The 24,238-nt window shown below is 38.4% G+C and overlaps 1 protein-coding gene across 8 annotated transcripts in view; it reads left to right on the top strand.

The window, feature by feature from the left end:
* SLIT2 (slit guidance ligand 2) overlaps nucleotides 1-24,238 on the top strand; it is a 401,248-nt gene that overhangs the window by 316,982 nt on the left and 60,028 nt on the right. For 5 of the 8 annotated variants that reach the window (XM_077477716.1, XM_077477717.1, XM_077477719.1 and 2 more), the window contains exons 13-20: nucleotides 4,868-5,011; nucleotides 5,195-5,358; nucleotides 7,820-7,843; nucleotides 11,811-11,828; nucleotides 15,812-15,962; nucleotides 19,890-19,964; nucleotides 22,322-22,465; nucleotides 23,302-23,445. In XM_077477716.1, coding sequence (XP_077333842.1) covers nucleotides 4,868-5,011; nucleotides 5,195-5,358; nucleotides 7,820-7,843; nucleotides 11,811-11,828; nucleotides 15,812-15,962; nucleotides 19,890-19,964; nucleotides 22,322-22,465; nucleotides 23,302-23,445 — 864 coding nt within the window. The remainder of the gene's footprint in view (nucleotides 1-4,867; nucleotides 5,012-5,194; nucleotides 5,359-7,819; nucleotides 7,844-11,810; nucleotides 11,829-15,811; nucleotides 15,963-19,889; nucleotides 19,965-22,321; nucleotides 22,466-23,301; nucleotides 23,446-24,238) is intronic. The other 3 variants (XM_077477720.1, XM_077477722.1, XM_077477723.1) reach the window with 1 other exon arrangement.

Genomic DNA, 24,238 nt, shown 5'->3' with positions numbered 1-24,238 from the left:
TAGGGGTGTGTGCCACAGGCATTTTAATGACCACAGCAGGAGGTGGAGCTGGCAAATGTGGCGTGAGTATATTTCAGCAATGGAGTCTCTGACAGATATAAGCCCACATGTTATTCAGCTTGCCAGTAAATACACAAACCTTAAATATCTGTATGTGTGTCAGTAGGCCCTTAAAGGTTTTGTTTTATTACTTCAAAATGAACATCTTTATGCTATTTTTAGACATGTTAACCTCTACAATGTGACGCAGTGTGTTCTGATGTCAGTTGTAGCTGGCATTGGAAAGTTTGATGGATTGAAATCTGAGCATTCAGAAACCACAAATTGTCCTAATTTATAGCAGAGCCAGACTAAGAAGCCATAAATGAGAAACACATATGTTTCGTATATGCTTACTTATCAATTATATGCATTAGTGATTTGCAAGGCCCGGGTTTACTGCATGACAACATCTGAATTTAAATACATGGCGTTCATCATCTCCATGTGTTGGGACATCTTTTTAGCACATGTTGGTACTAATTCACACTGCTCTGATGGGGTAATATTCAACTTGCCAGGAAAAGGTCATGTCGAAGTGTCATCATTGAAGTTATATTTTGCTTATTATATATCATTATTCAATAATGGCAAGCTTGATAAGGCAATTTTGACTCCTTCCTTTTGATCTTATTCATTGGTAAGTCAAAATGGGTACATGTCATTTAAATAGCTGCCAGTATATATTTTTTAACTTCAGACCAGGGACAAAGAGCTGCTGAGCCAGTGTGCCTTAGCTTGTCAACACAGAATTGGGGAACATAACTACATTTCATAGGGCTCCATGGCAAATGTGACAATGCCCCCTGAAATTGTGTTCTTCTATTTTAATCCCCCTAACTTCTACTGGGGGATTCTAAATCTATAACTGATACTGGACTTTGTGCATAGCAGTTGCATTGGATAGTGGTATGGGCCTTATTTATGAAGTGTATGATTGTAAACTTGCTGTATTTTCCCCCTGAGAGCCAATCATAGTAAGTGTCATGTATTAAAACTAACAGTGCTACTACAGATACATAAATGATTTGCCTCATGAACTTGATTCATGTGGGCACCACCCTACAGCACACCATTGGTGACTCATGGCTAATGTAGTGGAGCTTGAGTCTCACGCACAAGGGGGCTTTTAATAACGTTTTTATTCAAAACGTACACAACTTTAGCTCAAAATACACCCAAATGAGTAAGTCTTGGGTGGACCTTGTGTGAGTTTTGGCTGAAAAGTGATAAATAGACCCCTAAATGTTTTGTCACATTTAAAAAAAATGTGCCTCACCTTATTGGAACTGCATTGCATTTGAGGCAGAAGTGGTACCATTACTTAAAGTAAAAACTTTTTTCAGTTTTGGATAGAGTGCAGAGGGATTAGAAAGCTTGTAAGTTTGTATTGCTGTCTGTGCCCCCATTAGGGAGATTCTCCCTCTCTATTTTTCCTGTTAACCATTACCATTGAAAGTAAAAGAAAATCACAAATTTTGGGTTGTCCCTATTAAAGTAAGAGAGGGGAAATCTTCCAGTGGGGACACTAGGTTTGGTGACCTAGGGATCCCCAAAGAATTCCCTTAATTTGCAGGGATTTCCTCTCACTTCCTGTTTGGCTATGGGACAGCAAGTGAAGGGAAATCTCCGCAATGGGGAACAGATGGTGAAAAAAATCTCAGTGGTTATTACCCTTCCTTGCCTAATCCAAAATGAAAAAAAAAAGTTTTGCCCATAGTTCTACTTTAAGGCATTCAGAGAAGTGTACTAAGTTTTTTCTTTTCGCTTTTTCTGGGGAAGGTTGGAAAATATGGTTGAGATGTTGGATGGTTATTAAAAATATTGTCCAATATTATCTCTCCGGTATTTCCATTTACATACCTGCCACCACATTCTTGCTGGGAATAAAGGTTCTGCTATGTAGTTTAGTAGTCAATCTAGCTTTTATTTGTATTTCTATTAATAGTCAGGGGGCTCATCATATGGTAAGGCATTGGTTTTGAGTAAGAATTAGGATCTCAGTAGGTGATCCCTCTATCAGAGTCCCCTAATGTATTAAAACCTCTAATGTGATCAAACCTGCTAGTTCCCCTGACATCTGATTCCCAATTTTTGTTGGATTTGCATTTAAAGCAATGATTGCTGAGGTATACTGTAAATACATTTCATTCAGAATTACCTTTTTTGCCCATTGGCCTAATTATTCTGGCCTGTCATACTCCTGGCACCTGCATTACTGCAAAAACCACATGTGCCAATGATTACTGAATTCGGGATTAGCTATTGGAGCGATGTTTGGTTTGTAGCCAGGATGCCAGAATGTGGATGCACTTAGCTGACATTTCACCTGCTTTTCCCATACACAGCCAGTAGTTAAACACTGTAAGGGTGACATTCCTACCTGTTGAAGGTCTTACCCATAACTGCGGTAGTTTGCAAACCACTTGAAAGGAGCAAGCGTGTCTGACAGCACCTTGGAAACCATACAAGATGTTCTGCTTCAGCACACAACCTAATGTAATGTAAGCAATTGAAAATAATAAAACCACAGCAGAAAGGAAAAGAAAATATACATGGCAGCTGAGCTTCAGCCACAACAAACCGCTTAATCAATAATGTATGATAGTACGTTTATTTTGTTATACATTTTTTTTGTGCTGTGCTGTGCTACAAGTTCACACCTCATTGTGCAGTGGGTTACATTATATTATATGTTGTAATCTTCATTTTCCTGACATGTCACTGCCAACATATTTCAAATATTTTAATTATAACTTTTTTGTAAGATTTCTATGTTCTCTATACACACAGTTAGTACAAATGAGATTTGTCCAGGGAGTTGTTTTGGATAGAGTGAAGAAGACCGTTTTGCTGCATTGTGTCCATGCTGGGGAGCTTGCCATATCATTGGGACAGGATGTAAAAATAAATGTTTCTAGCTTGGGCACAGACAACCATAGAAACACTTATTTATATGGAACCTCTGTCCGGTTTTAGATTGTTCCATAATCATTGGAAGATTTCCATTCACTTTCTGTACTGATTAGATTTCAACAGGACAACTGAAGGGACATCTTCCCAACAGACACAGGCAGCAGTGAAAACTCAGAGGTTCTAAAACTGAACATACACATAATGATTTATCTCATTCAGCCCAGTTGGCTAAACCAGAGAACTCCATAGATTCCTCCATCCATGCTAAATAGCATGAATGGACGAACCTCCAGCTGCTGGCTATTGTATTCTGAAAACTGCCATTCATGGCTGTCAGAATACACGAACAGTTAAAGCAGCTGTTCGGTCAGCTTTTTTCTACCTGGGTCCTTCGATGTTTTGAAGTTTTTTCCAGAATTTCATAAAAAACAATTCAGTGCTTCTAAACAATGGCCTGTGTTCTGCATGTTGAAGTTACATAGTTAAACAATTAGTTTGAAAAAGTCCATCCAGTTCAGCTACTACAAAACAAAAAATAAAAAGATAAGTTTAATGGTGTCAACAACCTATTCATTATACATATGTACAATTTATTGGGTGTTTTCCGTGAGCACCACTATCAGTTTAGACTGACAGCTGTGATCTCTTAAGCCTGGTACACACTACCCTGTTTCCCTGAAAATAAGACCTAGCGTGATTGTTGGTGATGGCTGCAATATAAGCCCTACCCCCCAAATAAGCCCTAGTTAAAGTCCTTGTAGGTCTTATTTTCAAGGTAGAGCTTATTTTTGGGGAAACAGGGTAGGGCTTATTTGGGGGGTAGGGGTTATATTGCAGCCATCACCGACAATCATGCTGGGTCTTATTTTTGGGGAAACAGGGTAGTAGTTCCAGTGGGCTGAATGAAAAAAAAAAACCTTAATAGCTCAGGATGAGCAGCTGTACTTATGCCTAGTACACACAGGCTGATCGTTGGGCGGCATTAGGTGGTTCAATAGAAACCGGTCGACTTTCAGTCTTTGTGTACAGAGTGCTGGCCAGAGTGTTCTGGATGTCCCCCTGTCTCCCCAGGGGAGATTGCTGTACTAACATTGGATTAGTAGTACAGTGCCTCCTTCTGAGCTCTTAAGTTCTTTTTAGTTCAGCCCGCTGAGTTGAATAAAAAAAACTACTAGTGTGTACCAGGTGTAACATTCTGATGTTAGTACAGGAAGCTATTGTGTTCTGACAGGGGTCTGCTCCCCCCGCCAGAACACTCTGGTCAGCACTCACAGCCATTGGCTAAGAGCGCTAATCGGGAGCTGATAAGCAGACCTTTTTTGGCCATGCCCCTTCAACAGAAGCTGGCTTCTGTTGGACTGTCTGGCCCACACATGGGCAGAATGTCAGCCGGTTTCTATTGAAGCCATGTATACTAGGCTTTAAGACATCATATAAATCTGTTTGTGAGTGAAAGCCAGGATAGGAATTAAACAAAGTCAGTCCAGTCCCTTCAGACAAAGGGCAGCATGGTCATTGCATGCATGGCACACATGACCATGGGTTTCCGCATAAGATTTCAGAAAGCAGCTTTGTGTTGTACCTCTAAAAAAAAAAATTGCAACCTCTAACTATAAAATACATAACCAAACACACAAAAAAAGACAAAACAAAAAGCAGCAAAATTTATTAAAAAAATAAATAAATAAAAAGGGAGAGAAAATGTAACTTATTTGAAGGTGGAAGAAACGTGATAAGAACATCCACATCTATCTAGCCAAACTTTCTTGAACCGTATAGAGCTCTTTATTTTGTTGCTCCTGAGAGACAGTTCATGATGCCTTTGAGGAAACAAAAAAGGATTTGTCACTGAAATTTACAGCTGAATGAATCTGAGACAACTTTGTAATTCATATTATCCTTGGTTCAACAGATTGCTCAATGCCAACAAGATAAATTGTTTGCGGGTAGGTGCTTTCCAGGATCTCCACAACCTGAACCTTCTGTCTTTGTATGACAACAAACTTCAAACCATTGCCAAGGGCACATTCGCTCCTCTTCGTGCCATTCAAACACTGTGAGTATTGCCTTGATGTGGTGGGGGGATTAGACGTATGGGAAATCTGGCAGCATGGGGAGGGGTTTTCTTTAAATCCATCTTCTTCTTTTTTTTTTTTTGCATTCATGGTCAAAAAAAAATAAAATAATGCCAGGTCAATCGCGAATAACATATTCAATCATTCTCATTCACTCCTGCAAGGCATTTGGCTCAGAACCCATTTATCTGTGACTGCCATCTGAAGTGGCTGGCGGATTATCTTCATACAAACCCTATTGAGACCAGTGGTGCCCGCTGCACCAGCCCCCGCCGACTGGCAAACAAAAGAATCGGGCAGATCAAAAGCAAGAAATTCCGCTGTTCAGGTAATTTGCTTAGACTACTTTCTAGAATTCACTGCCAAAATAACAGACGCCCTTCACGGATATACACAGCAGCTGGCCCTCTCCTGAGTTCAGGAGAACATCACAGAATCTTAGTATTTTTTTATCTTTTCTCCTAATACAGAGGACTAGATGAGGGACGGCATATTGGGGCCTTTAAAAAAAAAAAAGTCTCATAGCAATCAGTCAAAAATCATATTTTACTGGTTTGACTACAGGGCTTTTCTGAATGCTGGAATCTGATTGGTTGCTGGCACATAGTTAGATCTTCATGTTGTGTAGATAGATGCCTGTGTTCAAACTTGCTGCATTGATGTCCACCTTCCAACAGCTTTTGGAATGAAGCAACGTGCATAACAATGGAGCCTTTTAGTTCTGTGCAAACTAACAAAGCCGTCATACTCTAGGCTCAATGTTTCACAGTTATCCTTCACACTTGTCCCTATTTTGATGAGATAATAGCACTAGTTTTTAGACATTCTTGTCTTAATTTTTATTCTAACTGTTGGTGCTAAATAAATTCTGTATAATAATAATAAGGGACAGAGCTTTGGTCTATTCAAACATGGGCCTGGTAGGGGCATGTTTAAGTAGATATTTGGATAGACTTGTTGTGGGGCTTAAATATTACTATGTAACATTTTAAAGTGCAGCTCTAATCTTGCTGAAAAACAATCTTATGCAGGTTAGGTATAGCTTGAATATATTTTAAAGATTTTAGCAAACTGAGTTGCATAGATTTACTTCTGTTCACAAGAATGAGATGGTCTGCCTGCTGTAATATAGTCATCGTTAAAAAATGTGTATTAAGATAAAAAAAACTACTGGAAAAAGTAGTGAACCAATCACATTAACAATAAATCATTTTTTTTGATGGGCATTTTCTATACCGCAAAAGAAAGCAACATTTAAGATTTTGGCCCTTATGAAAAAAATCACAGAATGGTGACAGCATTAATCATCTAAAACCTAGAACACAGGTCCTTACACGGTATGGTAACCTCTTTAAGCAACTATCTGTCTGCAGTCTAAGCCCTTGTACACACTGTTGGAGATTCCGACGGAATGTGTCCTATCAGACCGTTTTGTCGGATATTCCGACTGTGTGTTTTCTGCATTGGACTGTTTCCGTCGGAATATCCGACGCACCAAGTTTTCCAACTTGCCGGTAAAATTTTTTCGACAAAATGCTCCTATCGGACATACTCCGATCATGTGTAGCCTACTCCGACGGACAAAGTGCCACGCATACTCAGATCATATTCCTAGACCAAAGCTATTGGCTACTAGCCTGAACGTAGTCCCGTCTAACAAAATAACATCCTCACGTTATTTACAATCGAATTTTCCGACAACTTAGTCCGACCGTGTGTATGCAACATCACTTCCGGACCTCTTCCGGAATTAATCAGTCGGAATTACTCCGACAGATTTGGTAGTCAGAATCTCCGACCATGTGTACAAGGGCTAAGAGGCATACTGAATAGGGCAAAATGCCTTAGCATAGCACATGACAACCAATCACATTTAATATTTTACTGAACTGACTTCATTAGAGTGAAATGGAATTGATAACACACATCACCTTCTTGTATGTTGTATTGCTATGCTTAATACAGCACATTCTTGCATGTTGTATTACTGTATTTAATAAGCTCATAAATGCTAGTGGAATTTACAATGTGTACTGCTGGGACCTAATTCATCATTATTAATCCTATTATCTTTGATATGTATAGTGCTATCATACTGTATCCTGTAGCAGTGGGATGTACAGTAATCATATGTTAACAATACTATTCATAACAGCATATAAAGATATGTTCTTAAACCTCGCAATGTAATAGCTAATGGAGGATGATGATGAAAGGCATATCAAATCCAGAAGGGGAATGGCCAGCCATAAGCGCTCAATATATCAAATCATACTTGATTTTAAAGCAAGCTTCAATCCAGTTACACACTTACTCTCATAAAGAATAAGGATCTGATGTCTGTTCTATCTTTCTATGTTTTAGACTGGATCTATGATATTGCATACAGGTGCTGGAAGTCTCATGTTTTGCTGCTTCTTCGTGTTCCAGCTTAAATTCTGTTTTATTGCCTTTTTTAACAACAATTTATTATTGTATGATGATTTTGCTGACAATTTCTGATTTTAATGAATGAAATAATTACAATTATTATTTTACAAACCCTGCAAGTCAGAATGTTACTATGCCAATGTTGTAACCATTGTACTTTTTGTTATCTCAATATAGATAGTGATGTTGCCCTTAGCAGCAAACAAATGTTTTATACTGCAGTTTGAAGGAATTCTAAAAAAAAAAAAAATGTTTGATATGGGCAACAGCACAGCCCTCTTATTTTCTAATATATTTTCAGTTTTTACTTGCCGCAATTTAGATGCAACTGTTTTTCATTTGTTTATTTTTGCATGTAGCTAAAGAGCAATATTTCATTCCAGGTAGGTGGTGATCCAAAGAACGGTCATCCCCCCCCCCCCCCACCCCCTCCTATAATTAGTCCCTTACTAGGAAGTTTTGCATGTGCAGCTAGCATACTTGGCAGCTTCCATTTGATATTATGTGCAAAAAAATAATCACAAACTTACTCCTCTGATTCAGCTGCCTTTCCTTATAACGTTCCTTGGAGCATGATCTAAAGAAGGCACTGCTGCCTGGAGGATAGTAGACCATCTTAGCTCAGCCAGCGGCCTCAGGCCTAGTATAGGAGCAGGAACATGCAGTACGCCTCCAGCTATAGATGTATGCTGAAACCTCTGCAGAGACTCTCTTGTGCTTTCAGCACACACAAGGTGCAACAATTGGAGGGGATGCAATTTTTTCATGACTGTCTACAGTTACAACATCCAGAATCAGAGAGGGGAATGGCTACAAACAGCTGGAGCAGAAGGAAGATTTTTTTCACTCTTGGGCTAGGAATGGCCATAGGGCCTTACATCTTCTGAATGCCAAAAGGTTGACAAGTATGCAGATACAATGTTTCCTGCCTGCATGCAGCTCCTTGTTTGTTTATTTAGGTTACCTAAAACAAGAACCTTTTATTCCACAACCTTTAGTGAATATTTGATGGTTTTATAATTGTGTGTTATGTGATTATGTGTGTGTTTATTGCAAGCCAAGTCTAATGGGTAGAACATTTACCTTCCTTGAGTGTATTTCAGTACATTGGCCTTCATTTCAACCTTTGTGCTTTTTGTTAGTGAGATTCTTGCATGTCAATGTGTAAAAATCCCTTTTAGCACCAAAGCTTAGTAGCAAAGGTGTGTTACATTGAAATATGTGCTATAAGCCCCTTTAGCTCAACATAACACTAAAAAAAAACTAAGAATCTCCTGTATGTAACTATACCATTCTTCAGATGGGTTTACTGAAATGGTGCAGCAGACTGACAATGACAGGTTTAATTTCCTGCTGGGCGAGTCCTCTCATGTCCCCGAGCACAAGTATTCCATCCATGTGTATTGCAGACAGGACAGAGAGGCAAGAGTGTGCACTGAATCTCAAATGTCATATTCTTTTCATAAAAGGGACAAATATACGCTTTGTAATTTTAACCACAACATTTACTGCACATGCAGGTCATGCATTATAGATGCAACATAACTAGAAATTGTGTTTTCCTAGGACATAGATTTCTTTTTAACTCTATCTTTGGCACCTGACAGATAACTAATAATATTTCTGAAAATGTACAGTACATTCTATAAAAAAGAAGGAAAAAAAAAACCAAACATTTTCAGCGTGTTAGTTGCAGTGTTAATTTTTCACGGCAGCAGCCCATAGCACAAAAATTAGTAACTCTTTATTATATAAGGTAATTTATTGTTTTTTGTATCCGTTTACAATAATATAGCTCTTTATTTTTCAAATAAATTTTTTTTTTTTTTTTTTTTTTTTTTTTACAAATTAGCAATTAAAACATGTCACTAATGGCAATGCCATACTACACATCTAGAAAAATGAGGTATAGCAGTAGCTTTTTCCTTTCAGGCTGTCTCTCTTTGATTAAAACTTTATATAAAGCCATATAGAGTTAAGTGGGGGGGGAGCGTCATCTCTGTCTTTGTTATTAATCTTAAAGGTAGTAAATACAGAAAACACCATACAAAACCTTTAAAGAATCCCCATGAACTTAATAGTAATACATGTGTTAGAATCTAACAAACTAGGAGCTGTGGGTTTGCAAAAAATTCATGGGTCCCTCTGGCTCCCAGTAATCCTAAAGCATGGTGGGCAGTCAGCATAAACTCTTTTTAATGCCTAATTTAAGCAATCAGGTAAATTTAATGCTGCCAGTCTGATCAGTTTCAGAAATAGAAATACATATGTTTGTAGGTTATATTTAGAGATCAAAGCTAGATCCTGAGAAACAATAAAACATTTTTTTATTCTTTTGCTGTAATTTTACATAAATAAGTCCAGTAGTTGATGTACAGTATTTATGATGTATGAACACAGAATATGGGGCATTCCATTTGATGATTAATGCAAGCTCCAACATGTAGTTCCAGAAGAAATATGAGGACTCGGCTCCAATGCAGACCACAAGCTGGTACAGCGAGCATGTGGTGCTCTAACGTATATGTCATCAGGGCTGGCATACATGGATAGTGTTCCCTTCTGGGGAAAATATTGTTTTTAGATATATGTTAAGGCAGGTGCCATCCCCAATGCCTTTATTGATTTATAATGCAGTCCATTACAAATTCAAAAGGTAATGTCACACCTTCTGATGATGGATTGCCCATAGGAGTTTATTTACTAAAATTGGAGAGTGCAAAATCTGGTGCAGCTGTGCATGGTAGCCAATCATCTTCTAATTTCAGCTTGTTCAATTAAACTTTTATAAAAAAAAAAAAACCCTTGAAAGCTGCTCTCCAGATATATTTTGAACTCCTACGTTTTAGTACATCAACCCCATAGTGTAGCTTAAATGCCCAATGTATTTGAATATCCAACCTCTAGGATAGTGATATTGTTTTGGTCTTGTTGGTAGGGGAATAGATCATCACTGAAATCTACACAATATAAAAGAAGTCATAAGATCACATCAGAAACCACAAAAGGATTAAACATTTTAGACAAGGGTGTTACATCTATTGCTAGCAGATTGAGCCAGTGGGTTTATTTTACTAAAAGCTAATAGGTTGTTCACTGTGCAAGTCAATGTTCCTTTAGCTTGGTAATTGTGTTGAAAATTCACTTTGCAAAGAATATTAAATAATTTAGAAGGAAATAAAACAAAAAAAAAAGTATTTTTGCTTGCACGTGATTGGATGATGGGAGTCAGCAAAACTTCATCTCATTCACTAAACTAAGGGAAAATTCCATTGCAAAGTTCACAGCCTATTTGCCTTCAGTAATCAACTCTTGCGTGTATAAAATAGGAGGTATCCATTGATACTTTCAAAAAAGTTCAGGAAAAAGAGATTTTCACAGTAGTCCAGTCCAGACCCTCAGGGATCTGTTAACTATTTGGTGGCCAGCAATGATGCAATTGTGCTGCAGCATACTTCTGGCACCCAGATGACTGGTGTTCAGCAGAACCCAAATTCAAAAGGAAATGTTTGATTCCCAGGCTTTTTCTTCAACAACAGAGGCCTGGAATAACCTGTACATTTGAAATGCATCCAGCTGGCAGGCTTATTAAAGGAGATTGTGTTTTAGCGGACGCTAATTCATTTTTGGAATTGGAGGTCTTCTCTAAGTCAAAATATTGTAAGTGCATTTATTTTCATTAGAAACTCTGGATCTGACCAATCAAAAAGGTTTTTTTAAGGCATGAATACAGATGTCTTAAATATTTGATAGTTTTTGGAATCTTCTGGCTCTGTATGAAAACTGATGGACTTGCCTTTTAGTAGTTATTTAAAGGGGTTCCCTCTTCTGTTGCACATAGCGAGACTAGTTAATGACAAATGGAAAAAAGCATCTTTGTAAAAAGTACACCAATGAGTATAGCATAAATACCTTACAACTCTAGCAAACACCCAAGAACAGTTTTAATCTTGGTCAGATTGTGATCGATTTCTACAGCAAACATTTGACAACTTCATGTTTAAGGTTCTTATGTTTCCTGCAAATTTTTCACAGCCATTTTGCATCCGTGGTGTTACAATCCTAGTAAGTGGATAGGCCGAAGCCTAAAAATGAGCCACTGTTATTGGCTTGGGGGTGGCCTGTGTACATGTGTATAAAATGCAATAATGTGTGTTAGCATTTTACCCTGCACCCCCTGTCATTGTAACTATGATTGTGGATCTGTTGTGTGGAAAATGTGTTTGTCCTTTCTAGCTGTTGTGTCCTACACTAATCAGTTTACTGTGCATTGCCCTCCGTTTAAAGCTGATTGCTTTTCTTCTGTTTACTTCTTGCTTTCTCTCCTCCTTGACCACCTTTACTTTTCAGGCATCCATCACTTGGGTTGTAAGTAATAATTCTTTCTCTGAGCATAAATACTCTCTGATCCTAATGTGTGTCCTTTTTTCCAGCCCAACATGTTATATCCTTCGAAAAGAAACCAAATCACTGTGGGTTTTTTTTGTAAAAAGGTCTCTTTATTAACTCAACACTTCCATTTTCTTAAAGAGGAGCTCCAGTTAAGGCAAGCAAAACCTGAATTAATAAAGTGCTCTCATTAGGAAAATAGACTTTACAGTGGGCATTCATATTGTGCTGGTAATATTGCACTTCTTGCCGTATGCATGTTGTGTCATATTTATCATATTATTGATAAATAAAAGGTAAAAACAAACCATAAGGATTCCAATTAACTCTCCATTAAAGGGCATCCCGAAAAAAACATAAAACCAAAAACAACTTAGAATAAATGGGGCTTTTAAGGGATAGAAGTGGTCTACATCACTGGGGAAATGTTAAAAACAAACAGCAGAACAACAATCTTCAAAAACAGGACTAAACACCCCAAATAAGGCCATATTAAACATAGTTCAATAATCCAATATAGGGCTTGTAACATCATCTCCTATAGCAAGGGAGTTGTTAAATGTGCAAAATAAATACATATTTACAGATGTACAACAGATATATTTGATTCAAAATCCTGCTATACATTTCAGGGACAATTCCACTTCTTCAGAAAGAATATTCATTAATCATATGTTGAAGTGTTTAATAAAAAGCTGAAAGCCCTTTGTCTGCACTCCCCGCAGGTAAATGAAGTGGAAGGAGCTATCAGGGTGAGTATCTAGGAGCATCTGGCATAGCTTTTCTGGTAGCTATTAGAAACACTTTTGCCAAACATGTATCAACCATGGACTTATATCAGAATCACATAATATTCAAAAGGTGGGGAACACCAAATTAGCAAAGATCTATATAATTCATAAGCTATTACGTTCCTCATAGAAGTGCCCATGTAAATAGTGGTTATTATTTCAATGCTAAGTAAAGATTCAATTAAGGTATAGTATGAGCACCAGTCAAACAGGGACCCACCCTTGTAGCTTAGTCCTCCATTAACCTTAAAGAGGATAAATATTATCCTTGAACACCTGCTGTGAAAAAATAAGGAACAAGACAAGCTTTGTGGACAGTGATCTGGACTTCTAGACTGTCGGAACTCTTTACTATAGCAGTGCAAAGTATGATCACACTGTAGAGTTTAATTCCCCATGGTAGCCAGCTTGAAAGAGGCTTCTAAATGGTTATAAGGGTCAATAAACTTCAATTAACCTCAGAATGGTTTCTTTAAATATTAATAAAGTTTGTGGAGAAATCCTCCCAGTTGATTTTAAAAGAAAATACATATTATACAGTGTGTTACTCTTTGGTGGCACCTTCAAATTCCATATTGTTGCTTTTAAAATTTTCTTGATATCTTTGGGATGTGGTGTCCCCATGTCTAATTTAAATTCACCCAACAACCCTTTATACTACACATAGGGGGTTGGAAATATTAACTATTAATTATACTATTATTCTTAGAAAGCAGATCACATTTGCACAGTGGTGTAGATAAGGAGGAAGATAGGGGGTCCAAACCCCCTCCACAGCATTTTCAGCGCAGTAGCTAGTGCTGACAGCTACCCCAGGCACTTGAAGCAGGAGATGCTTGGGGATACAGTAAGGAGAAAGAGCTGTTCTGAAGAGTAAAACTGTATCAGGTGGGGGGGGGGGGGGGCAGCTGTACTGAGAGAGGGAGCTATACTAGGGCTGCCACTGAATTATTTTTACTTTGGACCTCTAGGCGGAACCCCCTTCAGGGAAAAAAATTATCTATAGCCCTTACAGAATTAACATCATCAATTTTCTTTCGGAGCACCATAGCCCCAATACTAGAACCATCAAACAGGAAGTTGTGTCATGACTGGAGTTCTCTCTATTCACAATTTTTACCTCCACTACCAAATTTTAGAATCAGTACCTCACCATCAACCTGCAAAGAAAAAATATGGAGTTTAAATCAAAGTTTCTTATAACCCTCAACGGATCATCTACTGTTTGTTTTGAGGATTTCACTAGAAGGAATCAGGTTAAACACCTTTCTCATCTTCTCTGCACCACTACTATGTGGTCCTATCTCAGATGCCTCAGATGGTACCTGTTAATATCAAACTCACTGGCTATACATCTTTACTACATATTACATTATTGCAGTTAAGCTAGTATGCCTGTGATTTGTGGGTTGGCAGTTTCCATCAGAAGCACCTGAGACAGTTATTTTCTGTGACCAGATGTCACTTGATGAGTGCTTACTACGGCTAAGGGAAATTCTCAAAATATGACCTGCTGGGGGTATATGAGGATGGTGGATTGGCAATACTGCTTCTATGTGGCCTACACAGTGAAAGTGAAGTTTTAACTGAGAACCCTCATATAATTTCATATCTATGTCTGATGTCGTTGTTGTGGAAACCGAAGAAAGATTAAAAAAAGGCCTTGTGTTTTTTCCTTCTCTCCATTTTCTTGTATGTTTCTCTGTGCTGTTGCCTAATTTGCCTGTTAATACTGTTGCTATGGCAGTGCGCATTCTGTAACCCGAATGACCTGCTGCACACAGGTATTACACTCCAGCAGATTCTCCAGCGACCACCTCTTCCTTCCTTTATCTCTCCCCCTCCCCCCTTGGTCCTATCTATGGTTTAATGGATGCACTTATGGTAACCCAGCGAGATGTTCTGTTGTGCTTGATCTAACCATGTGATTGTCAGGTATGAGTAAAACATGGTTCTGTCAAGCACCATGGAACGTCACGCAGCTTTCTACAGCATGGCAAGCTGCTGAGGCTTGTGCACCTAGGATGTACACCCAGCCTCGCTGTCGGCGGAGGGCGTAACCTCCTTGTATTGGAAGCCCTTCCATCTGCAACAAGGCTGAGAAAAGGAAAGTCAAATTAACCCATTATGATCTGGAATTAGCGTTAACAGAGCACTCCCTGCTCAGATAATATCATCAGTGTCTTAATTGTGCTAGTGCATTATGACTAACTCTCAAAAAGTTGATTAATTGATGATGCTTGTGATAATTTAAAGGACAGCTCCACCTATCTATCATTGTTTTGACAAGACTGTCTTTTTTCTTTTTTTTTAGGCAACAATTATTTCTAACGGTCTTGTCTTTTTATGCATATATAGACTCTTGAACTCTCCATTGTGTCCATTGCTTAGTAGTCAAATATCGGTAGTAACAATGTTGTCTGCCTTAAGTAATCTACAACTGGCGGTAAAATGTTTTTAGAAAAACAATACTGTCCTCATTTATAAATGCAAGGGAACATTTGATTGCAGAAGTCTGTTGTCTACATCAATTGACTCCTTTTTTTTTTGTAGTAATGTATGTGAGAAAGAGAGGGAGAATCTGATTGATTTCGGTAGGCAACATGAACTCTGAAACAATTTATATACTAGGCACTCTCTTCACTGGGATCCATTTTGTCTGTTTTAACATGGCACCAGCAGACTTTGAATATTTCTCACAGGACACAATGGATACTTTAAAAGCCTGTATGCACATAATGAAGCAAGATATTTGAAATGTAATTCTTACCTACTGGAAATACTACAATAACGCATGTTTCTAATAGATATAAATGAATTAAACCTCAACACTAATATGTAACAATAGAGAATCATTGGATAAGTTCTAAGTCATACATGAGCCACTGAACTGGACCAGCAGAAAATACAGCTGTGAAAAGCTTGGATAACATATGTGTCCTTGTCATGTCTACCCAGTAATGTTCTATTTTTCCAGTTCCTCTGAAGCCTATGTACAGATCCCTTTGTGTGTGCTCAAGCCACAACCTGTCTGTCTTTATAGCATGGAAATGACACATGACTTTTTGTCCCTATACCATTCCTGTGCCTTGTATGGAATTTCACTGACAATGATGTTTGCTAATGCCACAAGCTTTTTGTGTGACTTGTGTCTATTAACATGTTCCACAGGTACAGAAGACTACAGGTCCAAACTAAGTGGAGATTGCTTTGCTGATCTGGCATGTCCAGAGAAGTGTCGTTGTGAAGGAACCACTGTAGACTGTTCAAACCAGAAGCTCACTAAAATCCCAGATCACATTCCGCAGTACACAGCTGAGCTGTAAGTATAAAACGCTGTGCATTTTTTTGCTTTGTATACGTACTTAAATTTACAGCTGATCAGTAATTTCGTAATTAATTATATTATGAAGCTGCACCTGCTCATATCTAAAACTGGCCATAAATGAACAGATCTCTAGTAATGAGATCATTAGATCATCAGAAGACACTACCACCACCACCAGGCATGCATCTCCACTATTTAGTTTGAGGCAATTTCTCTATACTGCATGGGGTAATTATGTGGAGCACTGGTCTATCCTTGTTTATCTTCAATTGGTCATCAAAAGATATCTTAATACATTTGAACTCAACTGTTCCATCCCATCATATCCTGACTGATGTGATTCCAGTCTCCCAATTCCAACAATACCACTGTTTTTGAACTTTGTGTACCATGCATTACCAAATGAAATTAAACATGTAATGCTCAGCTTATTTGTGAGTCTTCAGCTCAAGTGTCAGTCCCTAATCACACATTTTCAAAGCCACTGCATCAGTGTAGTGTGTTATCAATGGTGCACACTGTGCATGTACAGAAGTCTTTAGGTCTTTATTGACATTTTCAATCATCTGAGACATTAAAGTATATGTAAATCCTCACCTTGTAAAACAACCCAGTTTAAAATAGAAATTAAAGGCAAATCATTTGTGTATGGATTTATATATAAATATATATATATATATATATATATGTGTGTGTGTATATATATATATATATATATATATATATATATATATATGTATGTATGTATGTATGTATGTATATATGTATGTATGTATATATGTATGTATGTATATATATATATATATGTATATATATATATATATATATATATATATATATATATATATATATAATATCATAAACACCTTTGTTCTCCTTTTTTCTGAGTGATTACAATCCCTCTCTTCTCAGCTGCATAAGAGCTGGGGGGGGGGGGGGGGATAAATAACAGAACACTGGTCTTCTCAGTGAAAAGCTGTCAGGACATGTCGGGGGGGGGGGGGGGGGGCTGTCAGGACAAGTCTGATCATTGGAGAGCAGGCTGTGTTCCCAGCACAGCTAGATAACTGACTACAGTGTGTTCTCCTGTTTAGTGTGGTCAGTTTTTAATAGGAAAGCAGAGGAAATGACAGGAACACTAGCATGGGTGTCCGCAGAACTTTTTTCAGGGGGGGGGCATCATTTTAGGGTCACTCATGCACCGCCCCTTTTCGACAACTTCATTATCACATTATCATGGTCAGAGTCTGCCGACATAGTACAGTCCCTAGGATAAGTAATGGATAATGGTCAACAGACCCTCTTACCAGACCCAGCGAAACTACAGCAGTGATCTCTCCGGCTGGACAGTCGCTCACTTTTGGTTCCCCGGGGTGACTCTGGTCAGTAGTTTAGTATGTCTCCAAAGTCACACTACACTGATGGGGGGGGGGGGGTGTGACAGGACCTTCATGGTGTCACCCCACTGACGGGTGGCACCCGGGTGATAACAACTGTGCTGAATTTAAGATCCGATCCCTGATTCCAGGGGGGGGGGGCACTTGACCCCCCTTGCCCCTACCTGCGGACGCCCATGAACACTAGGGATTTCACACAAAGGAAGCAATACAACAATACAAAGAGAACAGCATACATTTTTATACAAGTACATGGTAAAACAGGCACATGTTAGGAATATGCAATTTTGGGTTTACATATTCTTTTAGACGTTTCTATAAAGGTACACTTTCTAGTGATTACAGGCACATCATGTAATTAAAATCTCCTTCATAATTTTCAGTATATAAAACGTTATGTAGACAACAACCACAAGAGAAAACTGTACAACTCTAGAGCTAGTTAGGTTAGAAAAAAAAGAGCGGAATGTTATCCTTTTTTACATTCATTTGCCTGAATAATTTTTGCAGTGGGACAAAAGTTCTGCTGAATAAATATCTTTGTTGACAAACAGCTCAAATGTACTTAAAAGGGGGCTCCACCCAAAAGGGGAAGATCTGCTTTAAGGCCTCCTCCCTTGCTCCTGTTTATGAAACTGCTTTTGGGGAGGAGAGGGGGAGTGGATACCCAATTTTGACAGGTACCACAGCTCCCACTTTCATTTCGGTTGCCTTAGGCAATCGGAAGCGGAAGTTCTCCTTTCTGAAGTCTTCTGGGACACACGACAGGGACTTCTGGACAAGTCACAGAGCACCGCTCCGGTCACACAAGTGCGTTGGCATCTTCACTATGGGCACCCGGCTGTGACAGCTTGCAGCTTCACAGCCGGGTGTCCATAGTGAAGATGCCAACACCGCTGAGGAAGGACATGGGGTGAAAACCATTGGGGTGAGTGTCCTTCTGAATCATGGGACAGGTGAGTGACTGTTTATTAAGCACTTGCCAACCAGCACATGTACATTGGCAGAATGACGCTGGTAGGCACAGGGGCGTACAGGTACATACCATTTAAGAAGCGGTGTCGCAGGCTCTGTGACCGTGGGTCCCGCGGACACGATATCCACCAGGTGCCCGCAGTTGTGTCACGGAGAGGAAGAACGAGGAGATGCTTTTTAAACAAAGCATTTCCCCGTTCTGCTTAGTGACAGGACAGTGATCACAGCTCTCTCTCCTCGAGAGCTGTGATCACAGTCCTGTGTGTTGAAGTCCAGCCTCCTAACAGTTAGAATCATTCCATAGGACACACTTAACCCCTTCATTGCCCCCATAGTGGTTAACCCCTTCACTGCCAGTGTCATTTACACACTAATCAATGCATTTTTATAGCATTGATCACTGTATAAATGACAATGGTCCCAAAATAGTGTCAAAAATGTTCGATGTGTCCACCATAATGTGGCATTCCCCAAAAAAATCACAGATTGCTGCCATAACTAATAAAAAAAATTAAAAAAAAAATGCCATAAAACTATCCCCTATTTTTCAGACGATATAATTTTTTGTGCAAACCAATCAATATACACTTATTGCAATTTTTTTTTTACCAAAAATATGTAGAAGAATACATATCGGCCTTAACTGAGGAAAAACTTTGTTTTTTTTTTATATAGTTTTGGGGATATTTATTACAGAAAAAAGTTAAAAATATTGCGCTTTTTTCAAAATTGTCACTTTTTTTTGTTTATAGCGCAAAAAATTTAAAACGCAGAGGGGATCAAATACCACCAAAAGAAAATTTTATTTGTGGGAAAAAAAGGACATCAATTTTGTTTGGTTACCACGTTGCACATCCGCGCAATTGTCAGTTAAAGCGACACAGTGACAAATCGCATAAAGTGCTCTGGTCAGGAAGGGGGTAAAATCCTCCGGGGCTGAAGTGGTTAATAGTCAGCAGCTACACTTTTTGTAGCTACTGACTTTCAATAAACACAAAAATGAGTGGAACTCCACTTTAAGTGTAGTATCATGTAAGAACACATGAGAATCCATCTTGTATTGGTATTATTTAATCAAAGTTATTTCGGGGGTTTATGGGTTTGTGAGCTCTTTATTGAATATGGGCAAAATACTTTTATTTTTCTATCAAGTCTGTGTTAGAGGAGACTCTTAGTAATGTAAGTTCTTTTATTTAGGTGATAAATGGGATGATATAATAGGACAAATCTAGGAAGGAATGGATGAATTAAGAGTAGAATTAATTAGAGTAGAGGAACATGCAGTCACTTCTAGTAGTAGTTGAGAACTAGAAAACCTGTTGAGCAATATTTGTTTATACAAGTATATATCTAAGTAATAGGTATAAACACAGGCTGTGATTTTTACCTTTAAAGGGCTGAGGCCCTTTTGTTCCCAGTCATAAATGTGAATAATGTACTGGTTGCGTTTGTACTACTGTAAACATCAGCTTGTAACTGAAAAATAACAAAATTTGTTTCTCATTTATTTTGGCCTTGATTTTGTATATGTTTTCTGTTTTCCATTTAGGCGTCTCAATAATAATGAGTTTACAGTTATAGAAGCAACTGGAATCTTTAAGAAGCTCCCACAGCTGCGGAAAATGTAGGTCTCAGTTTTTGTGGTTTTCTTTCCAAAGCTCTTATGTATTACATATTGTGTATTCAATCCCAGAGAGGCAACCGGGACAAGGTTAAAGTAGTAGCACTGTCAAGACATTGTCAGCAGTTGGTGTGTAAAGCCCAGATAAAGGCAACATATTTCTCCTGCTGTTCAGTTCTCCTAAGTCATTAACATGTTTGAATGGAGACTTCATTCCAATGGAGAACTTTTCTCTTTCACCTCACCCCACCCCCACTTCATTAACAAGTTTCCAATATAATAAAGTGTACATATACAAATAGAACGGTTTAATGTCTTATTCATACCATCTCTGGTCTGCAATTACAATTAGGAGGAGATTCCCCCCTTCCCATTTCTTCCTTCTTTCCTCCCTTTCTTTCCTTACTCCCTTTTTTGCCTTCCTTCCTCCCCCTCCCTTTGCATGCTTTCTTACTCTTTCTTTCTTGCATCCTTTTCTTCCTCACTTTCTACCTTTCTTTGTTTGCTCACTTTCCCTCTCCTCTCCTCTCCTTTCCTCTCCTTTCCTCTCGTCTTCTCTTCTCTTCTCCCTTCATCCTTTTCTTCCTTCTTTCCTTTGCTCCCCCCCTCTTTTCTTCCCTTTTTTTCCTTCTTTCCTTTGCTCCTCCCTCTTCTCATCCCTTTCTTCTTTCTTTCCTTTGCTCCCTCCCTCACTTCATCCCTTTCTTCCTTCTTTCCTTTGCTCCCTCCCTCTATCCTTTCCTTTTTTTCCTTTGCTCCCTTCCTCCCTCCCTTCCTCCTCCTCCTCCTTCCCGTCTCTTACTACTTGTACTCCCAGCCTTCCTTCTCCCTTTTGCTTCCTCTCGTACAAAGACCCGTAACCTAAATTCTATTTACAATATAGTAAATGCTATATAATGGAGCTCAGCAGGGAGAAAAGAAAATTTAAAGATTTCAATCAAATTCATCTTCTTTCACACATACAGTAAAAAGCATCACACAGGCTTTGGAAGGATAGCTGTCTTTGCAATGTTTAACTTGGCTTTTACCAACAAGGCACAGGGTTGAAAGATAGATTGTGTTTATTTTCTCCACTTCTAGAAGATGAAAACTGCATGCTTAGTTTCTAGGTCATTACCTAAGCCCAGAAAGCAAGAAAATTCTGAGATTTCCACATATTTCATTTATTTACACTGTACAAATTCATCATAATCATTTATGTTGACTTTTTTTGAGCTTCACTTTTTCTTTGATAACTTTTGTGTGAAGATAGAGTTGCAGGCAGTCCAGGTCAGTGGGTGCTGTGAGTTAACAAAACAAGATGTTTCAAACTCTTACTTCACATGCTTTCAAAGCACAAAGACATTATGCGCTGTTTACAAAAAAAATTTGCCCATTCACATCAGTTCCTCAAACAAGAGGTCCACGCTGCTCATAGGTGAGGGTCACTGCAGGGTGCTCACGCAGTCGCAGATGAATAACATGCGGAACATGTAAACCATACCTCTTTTGCTTGTACATGTAGTGCTCCTTATGTTCTTCATGGTTTAATGGTTTACTGTAGATGCTGCAAATGTTCCCTAAATGGTTCATTAAGAAGGAGTGTGTGCAGCCATTTAATTTAGTATAGGGTTTCGGGGGCAGGCATGTAAAGCACAATAGGTTGATGTCAAGGAAACACTCCTCTGTCAATATTGTAATCCAGGGTGGTCTATAGACACCACTAAAGTAGAAGTACAGCTTGCTTAAACTACAATTCCAAGCTAGCTCAGTGGTGAGTGTCTGTGCTCTCTATCCCCACTCTCATCAGCATGTTCACTTGCAGCGCATGTGCCTGTAGCATAGCCTGACTGCTAGAGCCAGCAGTCCTTCTAACAGTCTGAGTGCTGCTGTGTAGCGCATTACAGGATAATGATACAAAGACAGATTCCATTAAAGTCAATAAGACTAGTTGCATTTTAAAATAAATTCAATATTTTTAATAAATGCTCTACTACATTCATTGGTGTTTTTATATATCTTTGAACTTCATTGTTAATGGAATTATAATTAGGTTTAAAATGACCCAGCTGACACGACTACTTATGTAAGGTAGATGAATAGAAGATCAGCACATAGATTGATCAAGTTCTCATCTAGGACTACACTTTATTAATAAACTTTGTTATTGGCATAGTTCTATATAGTACACATCTAATTTCCCAGCCATCACAGATCCCTCAGTTAACAAGGAGGATTAACGTTATGTGTGGTTACATATTCTTTAATATTTCATTTTACATTGTGTTCTAATCATAATCTTCCAAGTGTTTCCACTTTGTCATGATGGCATTGTATTAAGTGTAATTTTTCGACGTTCTTGCATTTTGTATTATTTTTAGAAACCTAAGCAATAACAAGATTACTGATATTGAAGAAGGGGCCTTTGAGGGAGCCAATGGAGTAAATGAGCTCATCCTGACAAGCAACCGAATAGAGAATGTTCACCATAAAATTTTTAAAGGCCTGGATGGACTAAAATCTTTGTACGTATTTTCATATTTAATCCTGGCTTCCATTAAAGTAACTAATCAGAACCTGCTGAAAAATGGGTATGGCATATTAATATTTTTTTAAGGCGTCCTTTGAAAAATCTCATCTGTTGCAGATAAGGATAAGCAATGTTTTAAATATTATGGAATTATGGAACCAACATCAGCCTCTGCTATGTAGGATTGATCCCATTTGCACTTTGAATTTCAGCATCGTTAATGGAAATCCTTATGAAAGCCAACATGGGTTTTCAGAAAAGCTAGTAGAAGCAAAAATAGTCTGTGTGATCATCAAGTTGTTTGTTTCATTATTTTTCTGTATCGAGTAACGCTTAAGAAATGTAAAATGAGGATCTATAAGTTAAAAATAACTTGTTCCTGCTTAGTGATTCAGAAAGTAATGAAACCAGTGAGACAGAACAAGAGCCAGGCAAGAAGAAATTTTCAGCAGGAGGTTAGCAGTGATGGCACCATGGCAGGTTTATTTTTCCATGATACATACTTTTCCAGATATACTTATGCGCACAAACTATTTGTTTATGTGAGCTTCGTTTTTAGCAGTATAGAAAAGCAGCGCATAATAAAAACTGTTATATGTACTGTACATCCAGTTGGGAAATCTTTGCAACAAGTGGAGCTAATGCCAGAGCTGGTGCAGTTACACTGCAGGGTGGTGTCTTGAAGATTTATCAGAGACTGTGGTGTAAATGATTGAGTCCAGGCACCTTGGCTATATCCTAGGCAAGATTAATTTTAAATTTTGCTCTACAGCCTGTGCATAACACTGTGCATCTAACAAAACTGAACCTTTTTTATTTCCTCTTTTGCAGGATGCTGAGAAGTAATCACATTAGCTGTGTGAATAATGACAGTTTTACTGGCCTGAGCTCTGTGCGATTACTTTCTCTGTATGACAATCAGATTGTCACAGTTGCCCCTGGAGCATTCGACACGTTGCATTCCCTGTCTACACTGTAAGTAATGTCTTAAAGTATAGAATGTTCATACCGTTGTGTGACCTTTCTCTGAATAACTATCTTCTTATTCCTGGAACTATATAGGAAACCCCATCAGCCTTGGTCGAGGGCTCGTGCTGCACTAAGTGGGGGTTTTGCTAAGCCTGTAACTTGTTCACTGTGCAGAAAGTACACCTGTAGCCATGCCATTTGCCATATTGATGGTAAAGATCCCTCTAAATAGCTTTCACTGCCTATTTAATTGGGGTGTGTAAAGTGCAATAACCTATGGTAACTAATCAAATTTGTTTAAATCTTCAATTTGTTATAAAATATAACTTTATTGAACAGGGTTATGGTCAAAGTCCTATATTCTCCATAAGTGCCTTTCTATCAACTGCCAATCTGCAGCTGAAGCATATATATATATATATATATATATATATATATATATATATATATATATATATATATATATATATATATATATATATATAAATAAACAGTACAATCAGAATAGGACTTGTTAATACAAAGATAATTCTCCATCTTGGATCTTATAATAGCAGTATGGTTTTTGTAGTGAACAGAAGCAACATAGGATATTTGACTCCAGCAAGAGTCAGTTTCCTAGCCTGCTCCCTTCTTCCATAGCCCTCTTCTTATCCTTGTCATAGCCCTCTCCTTATCCTTGTCATAGCCCTCTCCTTATCTGGAGGTGTCCAATTACTCTCAAGCTTCTCCAAAACTCACCTCCCTACAGAACCTTTTTTGTAACTGCCAGGGTGGAGCAAAGGGTGATACTTGAGTG

This window comes from Lithobates pipiens, unplaced genomic scaffold (genome assembly GCF_037356315.1).
Source record: "Lithobates pipiens isolate NorthernLeopardFrog02 unplaced genomic scaffold, aLitPip1_a1.2 Scaffold_13, whole genome shotgun sequence".
In the NCBI taxonomy this organism is placed as follows: Eukaryota; Metazoa; Chordata; class Amphibia; order Anura; family Ranidae; genus Lithobates; species Lithobates pipiens.
Note: the sequence above shows the minus strand (reverse complement) of the source record. Positions and strands in the feature narration are given on the sequence as shown.